This window comes from Lissotriton vulgaris, chromosome 6 (genome assembly GCF_964263255.1).
Source record: "Lissotriton vulgaris chromosome 6, aLisVul1.2, whole genome shotgun sequence".
NCBI classification, from domain to species: domain Eukaryota; kingdom Metazoa; phylum Chordata; class Amphibia; order Caudata; family Salamandridae; genus Lissotriton; species Lissotriton vulgaris.
In genome coordinates, this window is record NC_141694.1 from 89,662,088 (window position 1) to 89,689,998 (window position 27,911).

General features: G+C 49.9%; 1 protein-coding gene across 1 annotated transcript in view; it reads left to right on the forward strand.

Annotated features, from left to right (window-relative positions):
- The window catches only part of LOC147706847 (exportin-5-like), a 2,027,127-nt gene that overhangs the window by 849,110 nt on the left and 1,150,106 nt on the right, over positions 1–27,911 (forward strand). The window contains exon 16 of the mRNA XM_086926003.1: positions 13,693–13,719. Within this exon, the coding sequence (XP_086782129.1) occupies positions 13,693–13,719 (27 nt within the window). The remainder of the gene's footprint in view (positions 1–13,692; positions 13,720–27,911) is intronic.

The following is a 27,911-nucleotide window of genomic DNA, read 5'->3' on the forward strand; positions in this document are numbered from 1 at the left end:
CCAAAGGGCATTACCACAAATTGATAATGCCCACCAGGGGTTGAAAATGCTGTCTTGGGCTTGGCATCCTCAGCTAACCTGATTTGCCAATACCCAGCTGTCAGGTCAAATGTGCTTAAGTAGTTGGCAGAAGCCAATCTATCTATAAGTTCATCTGCCCTTGGTATTGGGTGGGCATCAGTCTTAGTGACTGCATTGAGGCCTCTGTAGTCTACGCAAAACCTAATCTCTTTCTTACCACCCTGGGTGTGAGGCTTTGGCACTAGAACTACTGGACTAGCCCAAGGGCTATCTGAGGGCTCAATGACTCCCAGCTCCAACATTTTCTGCACTTCTGTCTTAATGCAGTCTCTAACATGATCAGGCTGCCTGTAGATTTTACTCTCGACTGGCAGGCTGTCACCAGTGTCAACCTCATGGGGTACACCACTTGGTTTGACTGGGTGTCAGAGAGAACATATGTCTGAAGGATTGAAGAACTTGTTTACAATCCTTCTGTTGATGGTCAGAGAGGCTGCCACAAAAGACAACATCATCTACTGATCCATCATCAGGATTCTGAGTGAGCAGGTCTGGGAGAGGGTCACTCTCCTCCTCATGTCCCTTATCTGTGGCCATGAGCAAGCTCATGTCCTTCCTGTCAACATATGCTTTGAGCCTGTTCACATGGAGCACCCTATGGGGGCTCCTGGGAGTTCCAAGGTCCACCAGGTAGGTGACCTCTCCCTTCTGCTCAAGGATTGTGTGGGGCCCAGACCATTTGTCTTTGAGTGCTGCTGGGGCCACTGGCTCCAACACCCACACCTTCTGTCCAGGCTTGTACACAGTCAGGACAGCCTTTTGGTCATGCCAAGCTTTTTGGAGTTCTTGACTTGCCTCAAGGTTTTTAGAAGCCTTTTCCATATACTCAGCCATCCTGGAGCGGAGACCAAGTACATAGTCCACTATGTTGGTTGCAGGCTTTTTGAGAGGTCTCTCCCATTCTTCCTTCACCAAACATAGGGGTCCTCTCACAGGATGCCCATACAGAAGTTCAAAAGGGCTGAAGCCAACCCCCTTCTGTGGGACCTCTCTGTAAGCAAACAAAAGGCAGGGTATCAGGACATCCCATCTACGCCTGAGCTTTTCAGGTAGTCCATGAACCATCCCTTTTAGGGTCCTGTTGAACCTTTCAACAAGCCCATTGCATTGTGGATGATAGGGTGTAGTGAACTTGTAGTTGACACCACATTCCTTCCACATAGCAGTCAGATATCCTGACATGAAGTTTGCACCTCTGACAACCTCCTTAGGGAATCCCACTCTGGAGAACACTCCAACTAGGGCTCTTGCCACAACAGGTGCTGTAGTGGTCCTAAGGGGAATAGCTTCAGGATACCTGGTGGCATGGTCCACCACCACCAGTATAAACTTGTGCCCTGATGCTGTCTGGGGTTCCATTGGACCAACAATGTCAATCCCCACTCTTTCAAAGGGCACCCCCACCACAGGCATTGGTATAAGGGGGGCCTTTGTTGTGCCACCTGACTTACCACTGGCTTGGCAAGTGACACAGGAGCGACAAAACTCCTTGGTATCTTCATTCATGTGAGGCCAGTGAAAGTGTGAGACAATCCTGTCCCAAGTCTTATTCTGGCCTAAGTGTCCTGCAAGGGGAATCTCATGGGCCAAGGTGAGAAGGAAACCTCTCAGAGACAAGGCGATGACCAGCCTCCTGGTTGCACAAGGTTTGGGGTCTCTTGACTCAGAGTACAGGAGTCCATCTTCCCAGTATACCTTGTGGGCACCTGTGGCGTTCCCTGCAGCCTCAGCAGCAGCCTGCTGTCTGAGGGGTTATAGAGAAGGGCAGGCTAACTGTTCATTCCCCAGGTCTTCTATGGAGGGTCCCCCTGAACCCAGAAACTCAACCTGATCAGGTTCAAGTTCTTTAGGCTCAGTTTCCCTCAGCTCTTTGAGGTCAGCCTCCTCTGAGACTTGATCCACAACCTGGGGCAAGGGGGAAGGCAATGCCTTAACCCTACTGCTCTTCTTCTTGGAAGGTGTCTGGTCCATTGTTCCAGGATCCAGCACCTGTTCAGTGGGGCATCTTCTGGCCTGTGACCTAGTCACAGCAAGCACATGTGCTGGCAAGCCTAACATTTCCATGTGAGTCCTCTGCTCCACTTCTGACCATAGGGCTGACTCCAAATCCTTGCCCAAAAACATTCAACTGGGAGGTCTAAACTAACAACAACCTTCTTTTGGCCACTTACCCCTCCCCAGGAGGAATCAACAATTGCCATACTATGGTGGGTAGTGACATTGCTGGCATTGGTCACTAGGTACTCTGGTCCTAGCATGATCTGTCCAGGGTCCACAAAGTTAGGTGTCACCATTGTGACACTGGCACAAGTGTCCCTGTAGGCCTGAGCCATCTTGCCATTGATAAAAGGTGTCTGTCTGTATTTGCCCAAAGTATTGGGACTGGCATCAGGGGATATATCCACATCCCCTGCACAGACAAGGACAGCCTGAGTGAGTGTGCCAACTAAGTTGTCATACCCCTCAGAACCCAAGGTTAATCCAACTAATCCCTTGGGAGGAGTACTACCACTGCTGACTGTACTAGGGGTTGCAGGTGCCTTAGGGGCTGCAGTGGCAGGAGTTTGCCCTCCTTTCTTGGTGCACTCACTAAACCAGTGAGTTTTACTTTTACAGTACTGGCACCACCTTTTAGACTGGCCTTCTTGAGTCTTCTTCTTCTGGGAAGCCTGACCCCCACCCTCTTTGGTTTGTTGGGGACCTGTCAAAGACTTCTGGTCATTTTGTTCACCTTTGGTATTATTACCCTTCTGGTCTGCTTTCTTCTGACCACCCTGGTTCTGGCCCTGGTTCTGCTTGACCCTTGTTCTGACCCATCTGTCTGCCTTCTTTCCCAATTCTTGGGGAGAGGTCAGATCTGAGTCAACAAGGTGCTGATGCAACAACTGGTTCTGACAATTGTTTAAAATCTGTTCCCTCATGATCAGATTGTACAATCCTGTATAATCAGTAACCTTACTGCCCAGCAACCAGCCCTCCAAAGCCTTAGTGGCACAATCCACAAAATCAGACCAATCCTGAGACTGAGTTTTCTGGGTATCCCTGAACAGCAACCTGTACTGCTCAGTGGTTAGGCCAAACCCATCTATCGGTGTACTTTTCAGGACTTGGTAATTGTTAGCATCCTCCGCTCTAGTAGTGAGGAGCTTATCTCTACCTTTGCCTTCAAAGGAGAGCCACAAGACAGCTGCCCACTGACTCTGGGGGACGCACTGGACAGTGCAGGCCCTCTCCAAAGCAGTTATCCATTTGTGGATATCATCCCCCTGTTTAAAGGTGGGCACTATCTTACTCAGGTGTCTAGTGTCTAAACTCCTGTCCTTTTCTCTATGTAAAATGCTGCCACCAGTGGGATCTAGCCCACTCAACTTTTGCTCTCTAGCAAGGGCAAGTCTTTCTTTGGCCAGGGCAAGTTCTTCCCTTTCAATCCTCAGATTGACTTCCCTCATCTTTGCTTAATGTTCTCTTCTCTGAGGGGATGTCATCCCTCTGTGAGAAGAGGTCTGAGAGCCAGTGGTTCGAATGGATCAGTTAGAGCCTCTGGATAGAGACCTAACTCGTCCACTCCCAAGGTTAAGCCTGCCTGAGAGTGGCCCCGGGGGTCCCCCAAATCCATTCTCATGCCTGCTTAAGTTGGTCCTGGTTAGTCTACTGACTTCTACCTGACCTTTGTCTGCCTCATCCCCTCACAACTCTGGTTCCTCTTCCTCCTCTTCACTAACTGTTCCATGGAGGTTGAGGTCAGGGTCCCCAAGGGTTCCCTCTAAGGGGGGCAGATTCCCATCTGGATGAGAAGGATCTGTGTTGGCAGTCCTCCTGGCATCATAAGTCTCTAAGAGACCAATCAGAAAGGGAATGGTAGGGTTAGAACCCTGTTTTAGCTTCCTGGATGTACAGATTTGTCTCATCTCCTGGAAGCCAAGAGCAGCATATCGTGAAGTGACCTGTGGAGGGTCCACTGACACAAGGGGGGCTTCTGAGTTCCCTCCTTTGTCCGACATGCTTCTAGTGTGGTGTAAGTGATGCACCTACCTACACTATTTGTTTGCCTACTGATCCCTTGCTAAGAGTTGTAGTCAGGGTGTGCTAAGCCCTGTTGAACTACAACAGCTGGTTCAGTAGAACTCAGAGTATTCTAAGCTAAGTTATATGTACCTTAATACTAATGTGATCTTTCAAATGATATTCCTAGGATACGTGTGGTAAAACAACAGCAAGCTCAAATCCCAACCGCTGCTCACCAATGTGAGAAGTTGGCCTGATATGCAGTGCTCACTATTCTAGTGATCACTATGTATCAGTCCAAACAACCCTTATTGATGATTGGTTGTAAGTCAACCTTATAGACCAGCTATCCTAGTAGCGTGGATACGAGCAGTCTTCAGGCTAAGCTCTAGAGGGCGTGTTAAGCCAGCTGTTATACCATCACATATACCCCTTGAACACCAAGTGAAAGGACACCACACAAGTTGTTATGAAAATAAAGTATATTTATTTAGAACACAACAGCCCTGGACTCTCTATGAGGACATGGCGCTAAGCACCATACAAAGCTCTTAGGAAAATACGCAAAGTTGCACAATTTACACAAATGCCCGAGGGGCACGAAAAACCATATACTCTAAAAGTGGAAGTCGAAATTACTAGCAGGTAAGTACTACTCTAATAGGCTTTGGGATCGCTAGGACTGGACTGCTGAACCTTCAGATTACTAGCAGGAGGCCTAGGGAGATCGGGTGCAGAGTGTGACTAGGTAGAGCTGAAACGAAAAAGGATCTGGACCCTTGGATAGCAAAGCTATGCTGGAGCACAGAAATGCTGAGTTTACCTAGCCCAGGGGCTGCGGATGCATAGGTCTGGAAAGACGTCGGGAATCCTCGTTGCAGTCTATGGAGCCTGAAAGAAGTTGTTGCTGGCAGGCGACCAGTGTTGAAGTTCGAAGTGATCCAAGCCTGGGAAACCAAGTTCTGAATCACTAGCCAGTGATTAGATGGGCACCAGGATGGCACTGGATGGAGTCACCTCGACCAGGTGAGTGGGCGACGCTGGGCTCTGCAGTCTCACGGACCAGGAGGAGTTGTCGGCGACCAGGATGGAGGTGCGAGCTGTCCCACGATGGTTGCTGCTGTCGACGTCGCTGGACCCAGGATTGGGGCAACAAGTCTTGGCAAATTCAAGCCCACGCGGTGGACTCAAAATTGCGTCTGGAGTGGACCAGGAGGGTCCGGGGTGCTCCTTTGTAGGAGGGGAGCAAGGGCCAGTCTAGAGCAACCAGACCAGAGTTTAAAATGTCGTTGTTCGTTGTTGGGAAGGCCACAAGCCAGACAACGCGGTGAGCAGCAAAGAGCAGAAGGGCCCCACGCAGATCTCGTGGATGCTGGGGGGCTGGACTTCGGTGCTGGAGCTGCTCAGGGTTAGGGCTTCTCAAACCCCAAAGCACTCACTCGAGGATCCCTCGGCGGTCGGGCTGGGCAAGAGTCGTGCAGTCCTGAAGATGGCCGGTCCCTCGAGGTCTCGTCACACCCACGAATCTCAGCTGGGCTGATGATGCAGGTAGAGGTCAGAGGTGCCAGGGAAGCCGGTTCTCGACGAGCTGGGCAGTCTTGATCCGGAGGAGAGACTTACAGCAAACCGCGATGCTTTGATGGTGCCTGCGGGTGCAGGGTGGCTACTCCTTAGCCACAAGGGAGAGTCTTCTGAAGAGGTTCAAGAGTTCTTTCGTGGAAAGTAGTCAAGATTCGGAATTATCTAATTTGGGAAGGGGGCCGGCTCCTATCTTTATACTAAGGAAAGGGGCTGGCACGCGACTAGGTCCTGCCCATTGGTGGAACCAGGAAGGGGGGTGGTTACACCCCTCTCCCATGCCGGACTTTCCCCAGCTCCGGGGCTGGTGTGCCCCTGGAACTGGTTCTAGCCGGCAGATGCATAGTGAGCACCGGGGTGCCACTTGCAGTCACCTTCCTCTAAAGCCCTGCCTACCCAGGATACACAAAACCCTGTCTGGGATGGTGCTAGCACCGCCCCTGACAGGAAACCCTTTGTCCAAGCCTCCCTCGCTGGAAGCACTCCCAGCAGCAGGAGGTCAGACTTGTGTCTGTGGTGGCAGCAGTCATTTTGTGATGCTGAGGCTTGAGTTAACTTTAACCGGGGTTCACAGTTACATACATGTCGTGTCCCTCTAGAAGGGTGGAATGCTAACCCAGTCGCCAGAATTGGCGAGGGGTTAGTATTCCAATTCGTATGACACCTTACTCGACATGTTTTGATAAAGCGTTACCAAAGATAGCATATAACCGCGAGGATTATAATGCACTTAAGAGTATATGGTATGCGTTATCATGGAACAGCTATTAGGACTTGGTTCTGCAAGCTGCAAACGAGCTCAGCTCATGCCAGAGCACCATCTCACATGATTCCAAGCACTCTGCCTTCAGGATTGTTAAGGCCTGCCATAGGAGTGACTGATAGGAATCTATGTGTCCATTTTTAGGGTTAGATATAGGTTTACTATATCTAAAGCAAAGGGTGATTACACCACCTTGCCCCCGCTGTAGTGCAGCCAGTTGTGTCAGATTTAGATGGCCAGCCAGGGGTGGCATAATACATGCTGCAGCCCCTGGTAGGCCCTGGGTACACCTATGCCCTGAGTTACAGGGTCTGATAAGGTGGCCCAGTACCAATTGGTAAATGCACCTAAGGTACACGTGTCAATTTAGTGAGAGAACAGCAAGGCTGTGGGTCTGATTAGCAGGCCCACAGCCAGAGAAGTCGTAAACCAGTGAAGCAAAAAGCAAAAATCTGGGGTGATCATAGGATTGCAGACCCTACTCTCCTACATCTGGTCTCCGGCGTAGTCCGGGCTCCACATCAATCTTCTGGAGCTTCGGGCGATCCGTCTTGCACCGAAGGCATTCCTTCCTTCTCTCAAAGGGAGAGTAGTGCAGGTGTTCACGGATAACACCACCTCCATATGGTACTGCAACAAACAGGGAGGTGGGTGGGGTGTTGACCCTTTGTCAGGAGGCACTTTGTCTCTGGAAATGGCTGGAACATCAGGGCATGTCTCTGGTAGTTCAACACCTGGCAGGTTCTTTGAAAGCCAGGGCAGACAAACTCAGCCGATGGTGCATGATGGATCACGAATGGCGTCTACACTCGAAGGTGGTGCAGGGTCTCTTTCAGCAGTGGGGAGAGCCTTGGCTAGATCTATTCGCCACCAAAGAGAACGCGCAATGCCAGCAGTTCTACTTGTTGCAATTTCCAAGGCGGCATTCGCTAGGCAACGCTTTTCGTGGTGAGTGGAGTTGAGATCTTCTATACTCCTTTCTGCCTATACCACTTCTGCCCAGAGTGCTGAAGAAGGTCAAGCGTGACTGGGCCCAAGCCATTATTGTGGCTCTGGATTGGGCACGAAGAGTCTGGTATCCCTAGCTGCTACACCTGGGTCTCGATCTTCCGATCAGAGGCTCCACCGTCTGGATCTAAAACGTACGCTTTCCTTCTATCTGGATTGCACAAAATAATTCCGGGTGGATGACCAGCTCTTTGTTTGCTATGTGGGCTCCAAGAAAGATCAAGCCGTGCAAAACGAACTGTCTCTCGATGGGTCGTTCTTTGCATCAAAATCTGCTATACATTAGCAAAAAAGGAACCTCCAGTGGGGTTGCGCGCCCATTCCCCCAGAGCGACGGCAGACACTACTGCTTTGGGACGTGGTGTCCCCCTTCATGACATCTGCTAAACTGCTACGTGGGCTTCTTTGCACACATTTACTAAACACTACTTCCTAGACAGCAAAGTCCGAAGAGATGGCTTTTTTGGCTGTTCTGTTCTCCAGGACTTCCTGGTGTGAACTTTGTTCGCAGACCCACCTCCAGGGTTGGTATTGCTCTGGTATCTAGTCTAAGGTGAGGAATCTATAACTAATTGTCTCTTGCAGATGAGCAAGTTACTTACCTTCAGTAACGATATATCTATAAGAGACATTGATTAGATATGGATTCCTTACTGCCCCACCCATCATCCCCATTCTGCGAACTGACTTCTAGTGTAAGAGACTCCCCTTTCAGGGCCCTAGTTTTGTGCAGCAGTGGTCAGTGTCTTGCATGGCTCTGTGCTTCTGGCGTGGAATGTCGTGGAAAAAACTGATGTCAGCCCGCACGGGCGGTGTCTATGTAGATACTGCAACGTCATTCCGGCAAACACAAAGCCAACGACGAATGAGGAGTCGACCAACGCCACCTACTGACGAGCAGGGTACTGCTGAAGAAAAATTCCTTGGATCCAGTCTGATGAATGGTGTTAATTCTAAGGTGAGGAATCCATAATTAATCTATGTCTCTTATTGACATATCGTTACCGAAGGTAAGTAACTTGCTCTTCAGGTCTTCCCCTATCTAGATGACTGGCTCATCAAACCGAGCACTTATCAAAATTGTCTTACACACTCAGATCACAAAAGAGTTACTTATCCTATCAACTGGGCTTTACAGTCAATGCACAAAACTCTCACCTGCATCCTTTGTAGATGCAGTATTGTCTAGGAGCCACTCTAGACACAGTCAAAGCTCTAGCCTCTCCCGATGTAGCCAGAATTCACACTATTCAGGCTATGATACTACAGTTTCCATCCAAACAAGCCTTACCTGCCAGAGTGTTCATGCAACTGTAGGGAATGATGGCGTCTTGAATCGCAGTTGACCCCCATGCAAGACTTCACATGCGTCCCGTACAACAGTGCTTGGTAAATCAGTGGAATCAGTCGATAGGTCAATTAACCGATCTAGTTTTGGTAGACGGCCTTACCCATTGCTATCTGCAGTGGTGGAACCCACAAAATGTATTAAAATGATGACCTTTCATCAATCCTATTCCACAGATCGTGCTCACAGCAGATGTGTCTGACAGGTTTGAGGTGCCCATCTCCAACATTACACAATACAAGGCCTGTGGAGCAACAAGCACAAAAGTCTCCACATAAACTATCTAGAGCTTCTAGAAGTTTTTCTAGCGCTCAAAGTTTTTTAAACTCACCTAATAGGCAGAACTGTCGTAGTCCGAACAGACAACATAACACCAATGTATTATGTGCAAAAGCAGGGAGTTATGTACCCTCTCAAACTGTCACGACTTTCTCAGGGCCATCCATCACAGGACTTATCTTCTAGCAGAACACATCTCAGGAGTGAACAATCAGATTGCCGACCTCCTTGGTAGAAGGCGACTGCATATTCACGAGTGGTAACTCCATCCCCAGGTTCTCCTTCCATACTTTCAACAATGGGGATTCCCACAAATAGATTTTGCCACGCCCGACAACGCAAAATGCCCAAGTTTTGGATCCAGATCCTCACACCCGCTTTCAAAGGGCAATGCCCTAGGAATGAACTGATCAGCGATATTAGCCTATGCTTTTTAACTTCTCCCACTCATTCCGTGTCTGGTTCGGAAGCGTAGACAAACATCCCTCACACTAATTCTCGTAGCTCCCACATAGGCCCGTCAATCATCGTACACCACCTTGTTGGAGCGGTCACTAGTTCCACATCAAAAGGTACACCTCACCTCCAGGCTCCTCGCACAGAACCGTGGAGAAATCAGACATTCAAATGCCAAACAACTGAACTTAGCGATCTGGCTCCTGAAGTCATGAAGTTTTGTTATTTAAATCTGCCACCAGATTGTATGAATATTCTAAAAAAAAGAAAGAAAGCCTACCACCGAAGCTTGCTACGCAGCACAGTGGAAAATATTTGTTGTCTACTGCAATAACAACAAACTCAGTCCTCTATATGATTCTATACAAAACATTATCTGTCACTTGTTACACTTACTGGACTATCTTATACACATTTTTTGCATCTTGCACCATTAGCTGCGTATTTGTAGAACAAGCAACATTTGTCACTATTCAGAGTTGTACCTATCAAGAGTAATACCACCTAGGATTTATCCTGCCCCAGTATGGAATCTCAATATTGTCCTTACAAAGCTCATGAGTCCACCTTTTAAATATTTGCACAAGTGCCCTTTGCAGTTTCTCTAATTTTCCTCATCGCAATCACCTCATTATGGAGAGTTGGTCAACTACAGGCTTTAACATTGGAAGAATCATTCTTTCATCTACACAAAGACAGGGTAGTTCTCTGCACCACCCCTAAATTCATCCCCAAAGTGGTTTTTGCAATTCATATAAACCAATCGGTTGTTACCTGTGTTTTTTCCTCAACCTGATTCTGTAGGAGAAGACACTCTTGACACGCTTGAGGTAAAAAGAGCTTTATTGTACTACAGAGCTAGGACAAAAGATTTTTGCAAAACAACTATTTGTAGTATTTGCTCCACCTCACAAAGGCAATCCCATTTCTAAATCTGGTATTACATGATGTATTGTTAAATACATTCCAATATGCTACCCTAAATCTCAAATAACTTTATCCATACCCCCTAGAGCCCATTCCATTCGCAAAAAAGGGCCTTCTGTGGCGTTTTTAGGAAACGTTCCTCTAGCTGACATATGTAAGGCAGCTACATGGTCTATACCACACACATTTACCAAACAGTATTGTGTAGATGTGTTAGCAAGACAACAAGCTAATGTAGGTCAATCAGTAATTAAAACACTATTTAAAACAACTGCAGCATCTACAGGTTAACTGCCGCTTTGGTAGTATACTGCTTTGTAGTCTATGCAAAGCATGCGTATCTACTGCACACATGCCTTGAACGGATAATGTTACTTACCCAGTAAGCATCTGTTCTTGGCATGTAGAGCCGTAGATTCACATGCACCCACGCTCATCCCCGGGTACTTGAAGTTGTTGCAGTTCTTCTTTATACATTTAAACGCAAGGACATCTCTATACTACACTTACTCCATTCTCACCCTCTTGCGGGAAAACAATCTAACAATGGAGTCGATAACCATGTGCACTATCACCAAAAGGAGGAGTCACTTTACCTTGTGATTAGGAAAGACTTCTTTGAAGAAAAACAACTTGCAAACCTCTAGACCCAACACTAGATGCCAGTAGTATGCAAAGCATGTGAATCTACAGCTCTACATGCCAAGAACAGATGCTTACTGGGTGAGTAACATTATTCTTGCTACCTTCTGCATTTGCAGACCTCTGACCTCGCTTACACTTCTGTATGTGTACATTTACCCGCAGTTGCTGCCTATCTACAAAGCAGGCAATGTTTATTTTGTTCAAGGTACCAGTTATTAAGACGTTCATGGAATGCCTTAAAAGTAATTCCACCCTGAGTTCCCCCTGCATCAACATGGAAGCTCAATATAATACTTCCCAAACTTATGGGTCCACCATTTGAACCATTGCACACCTGTTCACTACAATTCTTGTCTTGAAAGGTTGCTTTTTAGTGGCCATTACCTCACTTAGACGTGCCAATGATCTCCAGACCTTAATCTTAGTGGAACCTTTCTTCCAGCTGCACAAGGATAGGGTGGTCCATAGAACCGACCCCAAATTCCTTCCAAAAGTGGTTTCATCTTTCCACCCCAATCAGTCAGTTACATTACCCGTTTTCTTCTCACAACCGGATTTAGTTGCGGAAAAAGCGCTTCATACCCTAGATGTCAAAAGAGCTCTAATGAATTAGGTTGACAAAACTAAAGAGTTGGGTAAAATAAAACTGTTTTTTCACCTCTTCCCCTCCCCCAATGTCCCCCCCCCCCCTCCCCACAGACACAAGAAAGACCATATCTAAGACCAGCATTTCTAGATGGATGATTAAATGCATTCAGACATGTAATGCCAAAGCTAAAATGTGCCTACACCTTCTAGGGCACGCTCTGCCTGTAAAATAGGGGATTCCATGACTTTTCTGACCATTATCCAATAGCTCATATTTGTAAGGCAGCTACATGGTCAACTCCCCACACTTTCTCTAAGCATTATTTTGTGGATGTTTCAGCACACCAATAAGCCAATGTAGGGCATTCATTGCTATGAACTCTTTCAGACAACTGCAACAGCTACAGGATAGCCTCTGCATTTGGAGAGGGACAGTCTATGCAGAGCATGTGTATCTTCAGTTACCCATGCCATTGAATGTATTGTTACTTACACTGTAAGCATCTGTTCGTGGCATGTAGGACTGTAGATTCACCTGCGCTCACCCTCTGTTCCGAACACTTTGGCCATTGCAGTACCTCTACACTATTTCATTTACATGGACATCTCTTTACTGATACTTCACTCCATTCAAACAGCTGATGTCCATGTGCACAATCACCCAGAGGAGGAGTCACTTTGTCTCGTGACTCGAAAGACTTCTTTAAAGAAAACCAACTTGCACACATCCGATCCAGCACTTGATGGCGGAAATATGCAGACCATGTGGATCTACAGCACTATAGCAGATACTTATTGAGTAAGTAACATAATCATTATTTACAACTGTTTTATGGTTTGTGTGTTAAACATCTGGCACTTGTGGGAACTCATTCCAAAACGGGCTAAGTTTCTTTTGCCATTATTTTGATGGGGCATTAACTGGAACTAGCCTGGAACTTACCTGGTGTGGAGTTGGTTTAAATAAACATACTTCTTTACATACAACTTTTTCGACCATCCAGCCTTAATTTGCATCTGTATTACCTCCTCATCACACATATATGGCAATGGAACAGTTGCACTTGTTGTACCCAAAGAGTGCCCAGAGTATCCTCTGGACAGGTGGCATACTTTGTGTTGGATTATAAAGGTCGAAGTGTCTTCAGGGTTAATTGCTCAATGCATTTGTCTGTTCTGTCTCAGGAGAATCTTCTGGATGGGTCAAAGCTTAGTCTGAAAAAGGGCTGCAATTTTCACCCATGTGAGATTCATTCTGGTCATCATCCTATCTCTCCTTCTCAGAGGATATTCAAATACTTTAACTGTTTTTCTTATGATTGAATTTGGCTCCATCATTTTCCCATACCTGTATAAGTACATGGCAATTTGTTGCAAGACAAACAGTGAAATCGCTGCTGCTCAAAGGAAGACAGTGGTTTGACTCCGTCCAGGATGAGAACCTCGCCAAGTTGAATGTTTTTCCTAGTCAGATGCCTGTAAGTAAGAAGGTCTGAGTATCCAGAAGAAAATGTTAATCGAACATGAGTAACTTGTTTAATTTTGAGGAATGGCCCCTCCCACATGCTTGGCTCATGTGATCTTTTTCTATCCTGGCAAGAGAATTGCAATCTTCTACCTAACCCATGTGTCCGTCAAATAAAATCTTCCTAGATATGGAAAATGGCTGTGAATTATGTAGATGTAGAGTTTTGAAATACCTCCTAAAGCCAATGACTGGGCTAACACTCAGAAGTAACCTTACATAGTTTGCTTTACAAAAATGTGAACAATTACATCACAAACACCTCAGTACTTCTTGTTTGATACTCCCTTAGACTAAAGGTAGTCGTCGTTCAGAGGTGTAGTTATTTCTCATTAGTTGTGTACTGCTTTCACATATTTGGATGCAACATGTGAATTCTTTTTACAAATGCTGTTCATCTTTAAAATCTGTCTTATAATTGTACATCTCTTTGTGTATAGTGCAAACTGTTGTCTTAAGTAATCTTTTTTTTTTTTCCCCCCATTTTAGTTATTTGACACTATTGAAGAGATCAAGGTAAGGTCACAACATGTTGTAGTTAAACATCACATATAATGAAAATGTCTGTTGTTTTATATCGAATATTATACTGGTGGTTAAGATGTTTTACAGGCTTTCAATATTGTGTGACAAGGCAAAAAGGGTATAACAGTGTGGCTTGATTTGCCTAGCATTAGGCATGTTTGGCGCCCGCTGTGAGCTCATATTTCCAGTTCCCATGTTGAATGACTTAGCTGCTAATATGCAGTTTTGTATCTATCACATATTTGTTGGTGTATCCAATTTCTGCCAGTATTTTCTGACCATTTAGTACAATGCTGCTAAGGTTACTGCTTAAATAACATTGTACTCAGCACAATTTTTCTTAACCCTATTGAGGTAGAATCAGTGTTGTGGCCGACAGAATCTTCAAGCACAGACCATCTGTAGTCAGGCTTTCTCTTCAATCCGTACACTCAGAAAATAAGCCAGTCTAGTTATGTTGTCAAAGCTTCATTGCATTTGAGCCTAAGATATTGTGCCCTTTGATCACAGTTTGTGAATTGATGCTTGGAAGGGGGTGTATCTGGATGCCTAGAAGTGGGGCTCTGTAACCCCACAATACAATTGGCTGAAATTATTCAGTTCGAGGCATGTGGGCTGCTGAATTCATATCTGCGCATAGACCGCCACCTAGTGTTGGGTCCGGATGATTGCACATTGTTGTCCTGGAAGAGTCTTCGAAGTATCACGAGATAGGTGGCTCCTCCCCTGGACTACAGTGCGCATGGGCATCGCCTCCATCCCCAGATTGTTTTTTTCCGCCATTAGGTTCGGATGTGTTTCGGTTCCCTCTGTCGGAACCGATAGTTGTTCAACTTCTACTCGAGACCAAAAGGTCTTTAGGCTGGGCGTCGGTATAGTTGCGTACGGGTTTCTTTCTGACTCTCAGCTCCTATCTCTTGCTGCCCTTCCACGTGCCTTCGGCGCGGACGGGCCTACACTACACCCTTTGCTATGGAGCGGACTCCATTCAAAAAGTGTCCGCTGTGTCACTCCAAATATTCACACCTCGACGTGCACCCTGTGTGCAATACCTGCTTGTCGCCGGATCACCGCGAAGACACCTGCATGGCGTGTTCGAAGTTCCGAAGCAAGAAGACTTTAAAGATTCGCCGGGCCAATCGGCTCCAGGCTCAATTGTCGGCTTCGGCGCCCCCACCAGATGACATTTTCCAGGAATCTGTCGAGGGAGAAGACGACGTGCGAGAGTCGGACTCTGGCCCCGCGTCCGAGGAGGAAACCTACGACGCGGGTGAGGCGGACTTTGACGAAGTCTCCGACGAGGTAGGGGACGACGATCAGGCTTGTGCCACGATGGGAGATAGCTCAGAGGAGGAGCATCCCCAATCAGACTCAGGGGTTATTCCCCTTCATACGGCCCAGGTCGAGGGATCGCCTCCGGGCCTTACCCAAGATCTACCTATCAGTCCTACGTCCCCGCCTCCGGGCCCGGTCACAGACATTTCTAAGCCATCACTTCTGTTGAAGAAAACAAAAGTGAAACCAACTGGTCACGCACCCTCGGATGCGAAACCGAAACTGAAAGATGCGTTGGTAAAGAAGGTTCTGGAGGCGTCAACTTCCAAGAAAACCAAAATGGCCGACTTGAAGAGCCACGCCAAGATGGCCGACCCGAAGCCATCGGGGTCGACGCCAAAAGCGAAGGCCTCCGACGCGACCGCGTCGGCGCCGAAAGGGGTCGGGGACCCGAAGACGGTTTCGAAGAAGCGTCAGGGCGACGACGCGCCTAGGCATGGGGCGTCGGCCCCGAAGAAGAAGCCTACCGGCGAACAGGCTCTCGAAGATGAGGGGTCGCTCGAGCAGGTGCAACCCTCGGCAACCTTTACAAAGAAAGTGGGGGAATCCTTACAGCGGATCCGAAAGCCCACGGTGGTTCCCGATCAGGACACTGTAGTGCCTACGCTCACGCCTAAGCCTACTAAAGAGAAAACACCTATTCGTTTCACCCTTCCACCCAAGTCGGCGCAGAAGGCCTTCGCGCCGAAACAGGGCGGACATTCGGGGGAGGTGTTAACGCCGAAAGCTGCCTTGGTGGTGTCGAAGCTTCGGCTCCAACCGCTTGCGGTAGAAGAACGTCGTGAGGTCATCATCGACGCCAACACCGGGAAACTGTCGCTCCTCAAACGAAAGATCACGTCGGAGCCGGCGTTGGGAACCTTTTAAGATCCCGCTCAAGAATAAAAAGTACTCTGCGGACTCTTCGGCTCTGGTGGAACCTGTGTCCCCACAGGCCTTGGAACACTCGCCGACGCATTCCCCAGCGGCCGATGCGGACGAGGAAGATGCCGAGTACAACTATCCTGCGTACTCGGATCCGGAGGAGGAGCATGTGCCTTGGGCCGCAGGAGGCGACACAGAAGACCCGCAGTCGGGTCAGGACACTCAACTTTTCGCCGCCAAGACGTCCCCGACAGAGGACTCGGCGGCCTTCAATGCTTTGATAGAGAGAGCTGCGGCGAACCACGATGTAGAGCTGCACTCGGACCCTGTGGATGCGGACTTCTTATTCGACACCTTCTCGGTAGCCGAAAAGCAAGTCAAAACGCTACCGATGCTTAAAGGGGTGCTTAAACATGCACCGGAGGTTTTCAAAGAGCCCACCCGGGCGCGGGTGGTCAACCCTCGCATCGACAGGAAATATAAGGCGGCACCCACGGATCCCACTTATATCAAGGGACACTTTCCATTGGACTCCTTGGTTGTTTCCAACGCTCGGAAAAGGGCGAATTCTCAGACTACTGGTGACGCTCCTCCCCCAGACAAAGAGTCCAAGATCTTTGAGGCCTCGGGCAAACGCATTGCTGCACAGGCAGCTAACATCTGGAGAATATCTAACACCCAAGCCCTGCTTGCACGTTATGATAGGGCCCATTATGACACATTAGAGGCCATTCTGCAACACTTGCTTGACCAATACAAGGAGGCAGGAGAGATGCTCATTCAGGAGGGTAAACTCATTACAAATGCATCCATCAAATGTGCTCTAGACGTGGCAGATACAGCCTCTAGAGCCATCAATACAAGTGTGTTACTTAGACGTCATGCCTGGCTTCGAATTTCGGGGTTCAAGCCCGACATCCAAACCACCATTTTAGGTCAAACAGTGAATCCTGACCATCTGTTTGGCCCTGAGGTGGATGCCTCACTAGAAAAAATGAAAAAGGATACCGAAACTGCAAAGTCAATGGGGGCTTTACAGAGTCAGCAGTTTCGGGGTGGTTCCTTTCGCCGTTCAAATTCAAAAGGCACCTCCCGGGGACAGGCATCCCAGTCCACACAATACTACAAGGGTAACACCCAGCCCTCGTATAACAACAAGGGTAGAGGTGGTTACAGAGGCAATAATACCGAAGGCAGGGGACGTGGAAACAATGGCTCCAGGTCCACCACCACCAACAAGCAGTGACGTCTTGTCACTGCCCCCCGACCATGCAACACCGGTTGGGGGGAGACTTCAGCAGTTCCTGCCGGCGTGGAAGAACATCACCACGGACAGGTGGGTGAGGTCCCTTATCCAGTACGGGTACTGTCTAGAGCTTACTTCCATTCCACCAGACGTACCCCCAAAAAGCCGTCCTATGTCAGGCGAGCATTTGACCTTGTTGCAGCAGGAAGTTCTAGTTATGCTGCAAAAAGGGGCAATAGAGCTCGTTCCATTGCGAGAGCGGGGAACAGGGGTTTACTCCCTCTATTTCCTAATTCCCAAGAAGGACGGATCCCTCAGACCTATCCTGGACCTCAGGCCCCTAAACTGGTACATACTCTCGGAGCACTTCCATATGCTCACGTTGCAGCAAGTGCTTCCCCTGCTCCAGCAGGGGGATTTTCTGGCTACACTGGATCTGAAAGATGCCTATTTTCATATCCCCCTACATCCTTCCCACAGGAAGTATCTCAGATTCACGCTCTTAGACCAGCATTACCAGTTCAAGGTCCTGCCGTTCGGTGTCACCACGGCACCAAGGGTATTTACGAAATGCCTAGCGACTGTGGCGGCGCATCTCCGTCGCCAAAACGTCCACGTCTTTCCTTACCTGGACGACTGGCTCATTCAGGCAAGGACGGAACAGCAGTGCGTAGACCATGTGTCACGCACCATTCATCTCCTGCACGATCTGGGTTTCTCACTGAACTACCCCAAGTCCCATCTCCAGCCCGCCCACGTGCGACAGTATCTGGGCGCGACAATCAACACTCTGGCGGCCACTGCGCAGCCAAATTCAGTGAGAATCGCCAGTATCCAGGCGCTGATCCAACGGTTCAGACCCCAACACTCGCTTCCAGCGAAGGTGTTCATGCAGTTGATAGGCATGATGGCCTCCTGCATCTCCATTGTCCCGCACGCGAGACTACATATGCGTCCGCTTCAGGAGTGCCTGGCACGTCAGTGGACTCAGGCTCATGGGCAACTGACAGACCTAGTGTTGGTGAGCGGTCGGGCATACAACTCTCTGCATTGGTGGAATCCACAAAACCTTTGCAAAGGCCGACCATTCCAGGAGCCTGTCCCACAGATTATCCTGACGACGGACGCCTCTCTCCAGGGATGGGGAGCGCATGTACTCCATTACACTGTGCAGGGACTATGGACACTACAGCAGAGGAAGATGCACATCAATGTGTTGGAACTGATGGCAATCTTCATGGCCTTAAAGGCGTTCAAAGTACATCTGTGCAACAAGGTCGTGTTGATCCGGACGGACAACATGACGGCCATGTACTACATCCAGAAACAGGGGGGCACACACTCTCCACAGCTGTCTCATCTGGCTCAGAGCATGTGGAAGTGGGCCATTCAGAGGAACATCTTCCTCATGGCAGAGCACCTCCCGGGCAAGGACAATCAGATGGCGGACCTCCTCAGCAGGCACAGCCATCAGATGCACGAGTGGGAGATACATCCATCGGTACTCCAACCGTACTTCCAAATGTGGGGTCATCCAGAGATAGACCTGTTCGCCACAAAGGAGAACGTAAAATGCCAAAGCTTCGCCGCCAGGTTCCCACACCCCCAATCACAGGGCAATGCGATGTGGATGAACTGGTCAGGCAGATTTGCGTACGCTTTTCCCCCAGCACCTCTGATACCGCTGGTGGCACGCAAGCTCAGGCAACACTCGATGACGCTCATCCTGGTTGCTCCAACGTGGGCTCGCCAACCATGGTACACCACGTTTCTGGAACTCTCCGTGGTACCGCATCAAAGGCTTCATCTCACTCCCAGCCTTCTGACGCAGAGCCATGGCGACATTCAGCACCCAGATCCGCAACAGCTCAACCTGGCGATCTGGCTCCTGAAGTCCTAGAGTTTGGCTACCTCAATCTTCCTCCCAATTGCATGGACATCATTCGGGAGGCAAGGAAGCCCACTACTAGAGCTTGTTATGCGGCTAAATGGAAGAGGTTTGTCATCTACTGTGTGAACCACGACATTGACCCGCTAGATGCTTCCATTCAAAACATCATCTGTTACCTTTTTCACCTGTATCAATGTAATACAGCGTACTCTTCCATCCGCATTCACCTGTCTGCTATGGCAGCATACCTACAAAATAGGCAGCACCTGTCACTCTTTAAGGTCCCTGCTATCAAGGCCTTTCTGGAAGGACTCAAAAGGGTCATTCCACCAAGGACTCCACCAGCTCCGGAATGGAACCTCAACGTGGTTCTTACAAGGCTGATGGGGCCTCCTTTTGAGCCACTGCACTCTTGTGAGCTTCAGTTTCTGACTTGGAAGATGGCTTTCTTAGTAGCAATTACATCGCTACGGAGGGTTAGTGAGTTGCAGGCACTCACCATCCAAGAACCTTTTTTCCAAGTACATGCTAACAGGGTGGTGCTCCGCACTAACCCTAAATTCTTACCCAAAGTAGTCTCACAATTCCACATTAACCAAACAATTGAATTGCCGGTGTTTTTCCAAACCCAGAGACGCTGGCGGAGCGCATGCTCCACACCCTTGATGTGAAAAGGGCCTTGATGTACTATGTGGACAGGACTAAAGATTTCCGCAAAACCAAACAACTTTTTGTTGCTTTCGCCACACAACACAAGGGAAACGCTATCTCCAAGGCGGGGATTGCTAGATGGATAGTAAAGTGCATTCAGATCTGCTACGCTAAAGCTAAGCGCACTCTCACTATCCCACCGAGGGCCCACTCCACTAGGAAGTTAGGGGCCTCTATGGCTTTCTTAGGTAACATTCCCTTAGAAGATATCTGTAGAGCAGCCACATGGTCTACCACACATACTTTCACTAAGCACTACTGTGTAGACGTGCATTCCAAACAGCAGGCAGCTGTTGGTCAGGCTGTTCTAAAAACGCTTTTTCAGACTGCTGCAGCTGGCACGGGCGGCCGCCGTTAATGGAGGGACTGCTATGTATTCTATGCACAGATATGAATTCAGCAGCCCACATGCCTCGAACTGCAAATGCTACTTACCAGTATGCATCTGTTCTTGGCATGTAGGGCTGCTGACATTCATATCGCCCGCCCTCCTCCCCGGCGCCTGTAGCAGCTGCAGTATTTATTCATACAAACACATATGCTCATAGCATGGTCATCACTCACATTCTTCACTCCATCTCTGCCAATGGCTAAAAACAATCTGGGGATGGAGGCGATGCCCATGCGCACTGTAGTCCAGGGGAGGAGCCACCTATCTCGTGATACTTCGAAGACTCTTCCAGGACAACAATGTGCAATCATCCGGACCCAACACTAGGTGGCGGTCTATGCACAGATATGAATGTCAGCAGCCCTACATGCCAAGAACAGATGCATACTGGTAAGTAGCATTTGCATACACCAGCGGTGGCAGGAGTGTATGTGTGTGGGGGCGGGGGGTTCAGCACTCATGGGAGACGACTACCAGTTGTAAAAAAGCCATCTGAAACTACGGAGGAAAATCTTGGTGAGCGGGTGGGTGAGGGAACTTATGTGATTGGTAGCGTGCTCTCCTCAGAGGCCGGACAGTAACCAGCATGGGTGATGTAGGAAGGTGGATATCTGACTATGGTTGCCCCCAACTTTTTGCTTGGTGTTTAGCTGGTTTTTCGACCTAGTTGACCTGGAGCCCTGCTATTCAGGACCCCAGGCCCACTGCTGTCTCTGTAAAATGGATTCCATGTACTATAGGTACATATCTAATTGGATACTGAGTCACCTTATCAGCCCCTGTACAGTGTACCTTAGGTACCCAGGGCATAGTGCACCCAGGGCCTACCAGGGGCTGCAGCATGTATTATGCCACCCCTGGCTGGCCATCCAAATCTGACACAACTGGCTGATCAATCAGCTGGGGCAAAGTGGTGTAAACATCCTTTGCTTTAGATATAGTATCTCTATATCTAACCCTAAAATGGACACATATACTCCTATAAGTCACTCCTATGGCAGGCCTTAACAACCCTGGAGGTCGAGCGCTTGGAATTATGTGAGATAGTGCTCTGGCATGAGCTGAGCCTGTCTGCGGCTTTCGGAACCAAGTCCATTAGCTGTTTCCCTGATAACGCTATAACATATACTCTTAAGTGCATTATCATCCTCGCGGTTATTGCTAACTTTGGCATAGCATTATCAAAACATGTCGAGTAAGGTGTCATACGAATTGGAATACTAACCCCTCGCCAATTCTGGCGACGGGGGTAGCATTCCACCCTTCTGGAGGGACACGACATGTACCTAACTGTGAACTCCGGTTAAAGTTAACCCGAGCCTCAGCATCACAAAATAGATGCTGCCAGCACAGACACAAGTCTGACCTCCTGCTGCTGGGAGTCCTTCCAGCGAGGGAGGCTTGGACAAAGGGTTTCCTGCCTTGGGAGGTGCTAGCACCACCCCAGACAGGATTTTGTGTATTGGGTAGGACAGGGCTGAAAGGAATGAGACATGCCTGGGGCACACAAGGTGTCCCTGTGCATACACTGGTCTAAACCAGTTCCTGGGGCTCTCCAGCCCCAGCTCTGGCGCAAGACCGGACAAAGGATAGGGGGTTTAACCACCCCCCTTCCTGGTCCCACCCATAGGAGGGACCCAGTCGTAGTACAACCCCCTTTAGCAGGATAAAGGTAGGAGCTGGTCCCATTCCAAGTTAGATTAATCCTGAACTGAAACTCTACAAGAAGAAACTCTGGACTTCGACTTTCTGCCAAGAAGACTGAAGAAATCTCCCTTGTGGGCAAGGAGTGTCCACCCAGCACAAGCAGGCACCATCAGCGTCCAGCGGCTTCCCTTTGTCGTCTTCCCTCGAGGATCCAGACTTCAGAGCCCGACGAGACCCGGATTCCCAGACCTCTCTGACCTCTACCTACATCTGCTGCACAGCTGAGATCCGTGGGTGCGACGAGACACGTGGGACCGGCCATCTTGAAAGAAGCAGCACTTCGCTCCAGCACGACTTCTGAGGTAAACTCGATTAAGTGCTTTGGGGACTGAGAAGCCCCGACCCCGAGCAGCTCCTGCACCGAAGACCAGCCCTCCAGCATCCACGAGATCTGCATGGGGCCCTTCTGCCTGTTTGCTGCTCGACGCGTTGTCTGGTCACTTGCCGGCTGGCTAGTTACCTCTTAGACGATGAACCTTGAAATCCAGACTGGCCCCTGCTTCCCTGCAAAGGAGAAGCACCCCGGACTCTCCTGGTCCACTCCAGACGCCGTTTCCACTCACCGCGTGGGTTGCCTTTGCCAAGGCCTGTTGACTCCAAATCCGGGTCCGACACCGCCGACAGCTAGAGCCTGCGTGGGACAGCTCGTGCCTCCATCCTGGTCGTCGAAGACACCACCTGGTCCACGTGGCTGCAGAGACAAGCGTCCACTCTTCACCTGATCGCGACGACGACATCTTGTTCCACTCCTGGTTCCACTCCAGTCACTGGCTAGTGACTGTGAACATTGTCCCCTCTGCTTTCAGGTTCTCCTCTTCACTGATCCACCCTTGGATCACACCGGACATCTTCCTTCTGGTCTCCTGCAGCATCTTTTCTTCCAGGCTCCATAGACTTCAACGCCGGAACCCGACACAACTTCGCACCTATGCACCCGCAGCCTGTGGGTGAGGTAACACGAGCATTTCGGTGCTCAAGGGTAGATTGACTCTCCTAGTGTCCAGTTCCAATGTCGCTTTAGTCCCAACTAGTCAGGATTGTCCGTACTCACCTTTTACCCGAACTGTACTGTCCATAGACGTTGTTACGCATCTCGCGTGTGAGTTCACACTCTGCACACGCGTTCCGTGGGCCTCCTATTACTTACCTATGGTTAGGGTAGTGTGGTCCCAGCGATCCCACAGCCTCTGGACAGCTCCATTCCTTCTATCGACTTTCACATTCCACTTACTTAGTATATGGTTTGTTGTGCCCCTAGGGCAACATCGTAATTGTGCAACTTAAACATATTTTTCTTAAGAGTCTTGTCATGTGCTTAGCCCTCTGATCTCATAAAGAGTTCAGAGGTGTTTGTTAGTTAATAAATATCTTGTTTATTTTCATAACTACCAGTGTGGTGTCCTTTCATTTGGTATTCAAGGGGTTATATGCGGTAAAACAGCTGGCTTCACATGCCAAAAGAGTTTAGCCTAAGACTGCTTTGTCCATGCTACCATTAGGATAGCTGGTCTATAAGGTTGACTTACAACCAATCACCATAAGGGTTGTTGGGACTGATACAAGGTGATCACTAGAACTAGTGAGCATCATATATAAGGCCAACTTCTCACAGGTGAGAGAGGTGTTGCTCCTGTGCTCGGTCCATTAAGTTTGATGAGCTACCTGTGCCGCCTCTTCTTATCACGGCTCTGGGGCAGTGACACGCTGAAGGCTGACACGCAATTGTTGTTGGCTGGGTTGTGCAGTAGTGGCCACATTTTTGTAGCCGTACTTGGAACTGATGAAAGGCACAGCGGCTGCCTCATGACTGCAGCACTATTAATTGAAAAGAAAAGTCAGCTCATTTGTGGTGACTGCAAGATTTACATTTGAATCCAATTATTGATCTACATTTGAATCCAATTATTGATCTGCTTAATGAGTAGATACAGGGATGACATAAAAAAACACATGAATGAATGAAGCAATTAATGAATGGGTGGTTTTATAGAGCACGCGGCTACAGCGCACAGGACTAATGTCCATGAGCCATGTCTAGTAGAATTACCTAAAATCTAACTTCGCAAGAAAAGATAGCAGAATAAGTCCATCTGAAAGAAACACATAGTGATAGATTCCTAGTGTTAGAATTACCCCAGGCGTCGGACTGGCTCCAGAAAGTTTTCGTCAGCAATACCCCTGCACGTCGGAAGGTGGCGCTGTGCGGCTCCGTGTCCGTTGTTGGCGTTGTGGTTTCAGAGATGAAGTCGCAGCACCTACTTAGACACCGCCCTCGCGCGCTGATGTCAGTTCTTTCTTTTTCCGCGCCAGCTAACACAGGTCAGGAGAGAGTGGTATCCCCAGTCATTTTTTGACAGAGTTTTTTTAGGCTGTCTCTCGGTCTCTGTTTTTGTAGGCTTTGTCTCTTTTTTTTCGAGTCGATCGACTCCTGGTGTTGTAGGGATACCCGGTTTCAAGTCTTGCGGGGACTGCCATTGGATAAGGTCGGTGACGGACCCGCACTGTGTATGTCTCAACTTCCTGGGACGTGAGCATGACCCCAAGCCGTGCCCCGACTGCCAGGCCGTGGCGCCAAAATCTTTGCTGTAGTGGTCCCGAAAGTCGCTGGAGGTCCGGCATTCGGCTCTGCGGCGCACAAGGGCCCGGTCCTGTGAGAGGTCGAGGGACCGTTCGCGGAGCCATCACCATTGTTCATCAGGGTTGAAGTTTTCGCACTCTGGGTCAGGTAAGACGAAGCACAAAAAGTTAAAGAAGCCTGTTCGATCGACGACGTCCCCTCGCCCGTCGCGGCTGAGGGTTCGGATGGTGCTTCCCCCTCGGCTCTGGTGGATCCTATAGTTTTACCATCTGCCTACCCGCCCTTCCCGGGTCCGTCGGCAACTCCGGCCCAACTGTAGGATTTTCTGTCAACCATGGCCCGCCTCTTTGGGCCATCAGGCCCCACCGGCATGCCTTTGGGCCCAACGGGCCCGACTGGGGGCCCTTGCCCTTAACTGTTGTCAGCTCCGGCATCGCTGGCGGCTCCGGCCCTGGCGTGGCAGGGCCCCCAAGCATCCAGGCCTGGATCTCGGTCGTCGCCGGTTAACCTTGTTACACCTCCACCAACGTCAACCCCACCAGCACCACCTCGGACTTCGCCCGTTGCACCGGCCGACGTTGCCCCAGGTTTCAGCCCTGAGATGAACACGGAGCCGGAACGGAGTCGCTCAATGTCGATTCCGAAGAGGATGGCCGTTTCTACCCCTATGTCCAGCCTCCTTTTTTTCGGCCTGTACATCCGCCTTCGGAGAAAGGGGAGGACTCCGAGGATGCAAGTTTTGCAGTGGTGTTGCGTAGGGCAGCCAAGGCCTTTCACTTCCAACTCCCTACAGTGGCCGTCAGGACTAACCGCCTGACAGAAGTGCTTCAGCCGGCAGCTACCTCTGCAGAGCCACTGCTGCCCATTAATGAGGCACTGTCTGACTTTCTTTTACGCACCTGGTCCAGGCCCAGCGCAGGCACTCCTGTGGATAGGAACGTGGCCCGACGCCATCGCCCGGCCCCGGGTGACCCTATTTTCCTCTCCTAACACCCCACCCCTGAGAGTTTGGTTGTACAAGCATCAACGTCCCAGAGCGCATTCACTACCGTACCCAGGACAGGGAATCCAAGAGACTCGAACAATTTCAGTTCAGGGCTGTGGTCTGTGAACTCTGCATGCCTCTTGGGCCGTTATTCTCACTGTGTGTGGGATACGGTGGCACGTGTGCTGCCTCAGGGTCCTGAGGAGGCACGGACAGTGCTCTCTCAGGCTATTGCTAAAGGGAAAGATGCAGCCAAGTTCACAATTCGATGTGGCCTTGACAACGCCGTCTCGCTGGGCAGAGCGATTTCCACGACAGTGGCGCTCGGTCACCACGCCTGTCTGAGGACTACTGGCTTCTCGGGGGATGTCCAGAACACCCTGACGGACATGCCCTTTGATTGCACTCCCCGTTTTTGGCAACAAGGCCGATAGCTCGTTAGAGCATTTTCAGGACTCGCTGGCTAAGGCCAGGTCCTAGGGCCTTTTGGCCACTCGCCCTCCTCTGCTTTCTGCTTTTCGCTCCTTTCGAGGCCACAGAAAGGGGGGCCCAGCACGTTCGCTTTAGAGCCACAGGCCGCAGCACACTCAGCGCAGCTGCAGACCTGGGACCCGCAGAGGAGGATCAGGTGGCCAGCGGGTGAGTCAGTCCACTTCTACCCCGGCCACCATTGCCCCAAAACCTTCCTAGTCCGGTCTTTCAGGCCGATCAAATGCCAGTGCTCCCACTGGCGCACCATCACTTAGGACAGGTAGGTATTACAAATAGTCCGAAGGGGCTACTCCCTCCCCTTCGAGACTACCCCTCAGCCATGCGCCCCAGTACCACCGCATGTCGGCGGATCATTTGGTACTTCTTCAACAGGAAGTCGCGGCCCTCTTGGCCAAGGGGGCAATCAAGCGCGTTCCTGCACCAGAAGTAGGACGGGGTTATTTTTCCCACTACTTTCTGGTGCACAAGAAGGACAACGGCCTGCGTCCTATCTTGGACCTCAGGGACGTCAATCGCTTCCTCCGGAAGTAGACGTTCAAGATGCTAACTCTACCTTAGGTCTTGTCTGCTCTCGACCCTGGAGACTGAATGGAAGCGTTGGACTTGCAGGACGCATTTTTCCACATTACCGTCCTGCCTGCCCACCGGCGTTACCTGCAGTTCACGGTAGGCCACGAGCATTTTCAGTTCACCCTGCTCCCCTTTGGCCTTACTAGCGCCCCTCAGGTGTTCACGAAAGTGGTGGCGGTGGGTGCAGCTCATCTGCGCAGATCAGGGGTTCCAGTCTTTACCTATCTCGACGACTGGTTGTTAAAAGCGGGCTCGCCCCAGATGGTAGCGTCCCACCTCCAGACTGCGGCCAACCTCCTACATTTGCTTAGGTTCTCCATCAATGTGCCGAAGTCGCACCAGATTACCTCTCAGAAGCTCTTCTTCATCGGAGCATTTCTGGATACGACACAATTTCGGGCCTATCCTCCTGAGCGGCAAGTCCAGGATATTCAGACTATGATTCCGATCTTTCGGTCTCTATCCTGGGTTTCTGTCAGGATGACCCTGAGGCTGCTGGCCCTCATGGCCTCCTACATCCTGCTAGTTACTCATGCCAGATGGCATATGGAGAAGTGTGGCTCAATTGTTAGAGCGGCAGACCCTGATGCAGAGGTCTGGCCTGGGACCAGGGTTCAATTCCTGCCTCGGCGGGTCTTGGTCTCAATTTCCTCGGACCTGATAATTCTCGCCTCGTGCCTATTCTAATCATGGGTCCCACTCTGCAACTCTGGGCAATAGCTTGCTTAATCTCCTCAACGGCCCCAACAGCGCTGGGATGCCTGGCTTCCCCTTGGAGGTGCCCAGGAGTGGACATTTCACAGGGAAAAGCCAGGAAGGGTTCCACAGCGGTATGCGTTACAGTGCCAGGACACCCCAGTTGGGGTATTAGTGCGCTGTACATGTACAAATTACAATTACATTTACATATGCGGGCTCTGCAGTGGGACCTGAGTTCCAGTGGGCACAGCATCAGGGGAACCTGTCAGATTACGTTCAGATCTCGGAGGGCACTGCACAATAGCTGCAGTGGTGGCTCATGAACCGACATTGGGTCCAGGGCAGATCCCTCTCCCTTACCCAAACGGAGCACACAGTGGTGACTGACGCCTCCCTCCTGGGATGGGGGGGCCACATGGGAGAGGCGATGATCAGAGACCTCTGGTCTCCGGCGGAGTCCAGGCTCCATACCAACCTTATGGATCTTCGTGCGATCCGACTTGCACTGAAGGCATTCCTTCCCTCTGTCAAAGGGAAAGTGGTGCATGTGTTCACAGACAACACCACCACCATGTTGTACTGCATCAAACAGGGCGAGGTGGGGTCGTTGCCCCTACGTCAGGAGGCTCTGCGCCAATGTACATGGCTGGAACAGCAGGGCATTTCCCTGGTGGTTCAACACCTGGCAGGTTCACTGAACGCCAAGGAGGACGA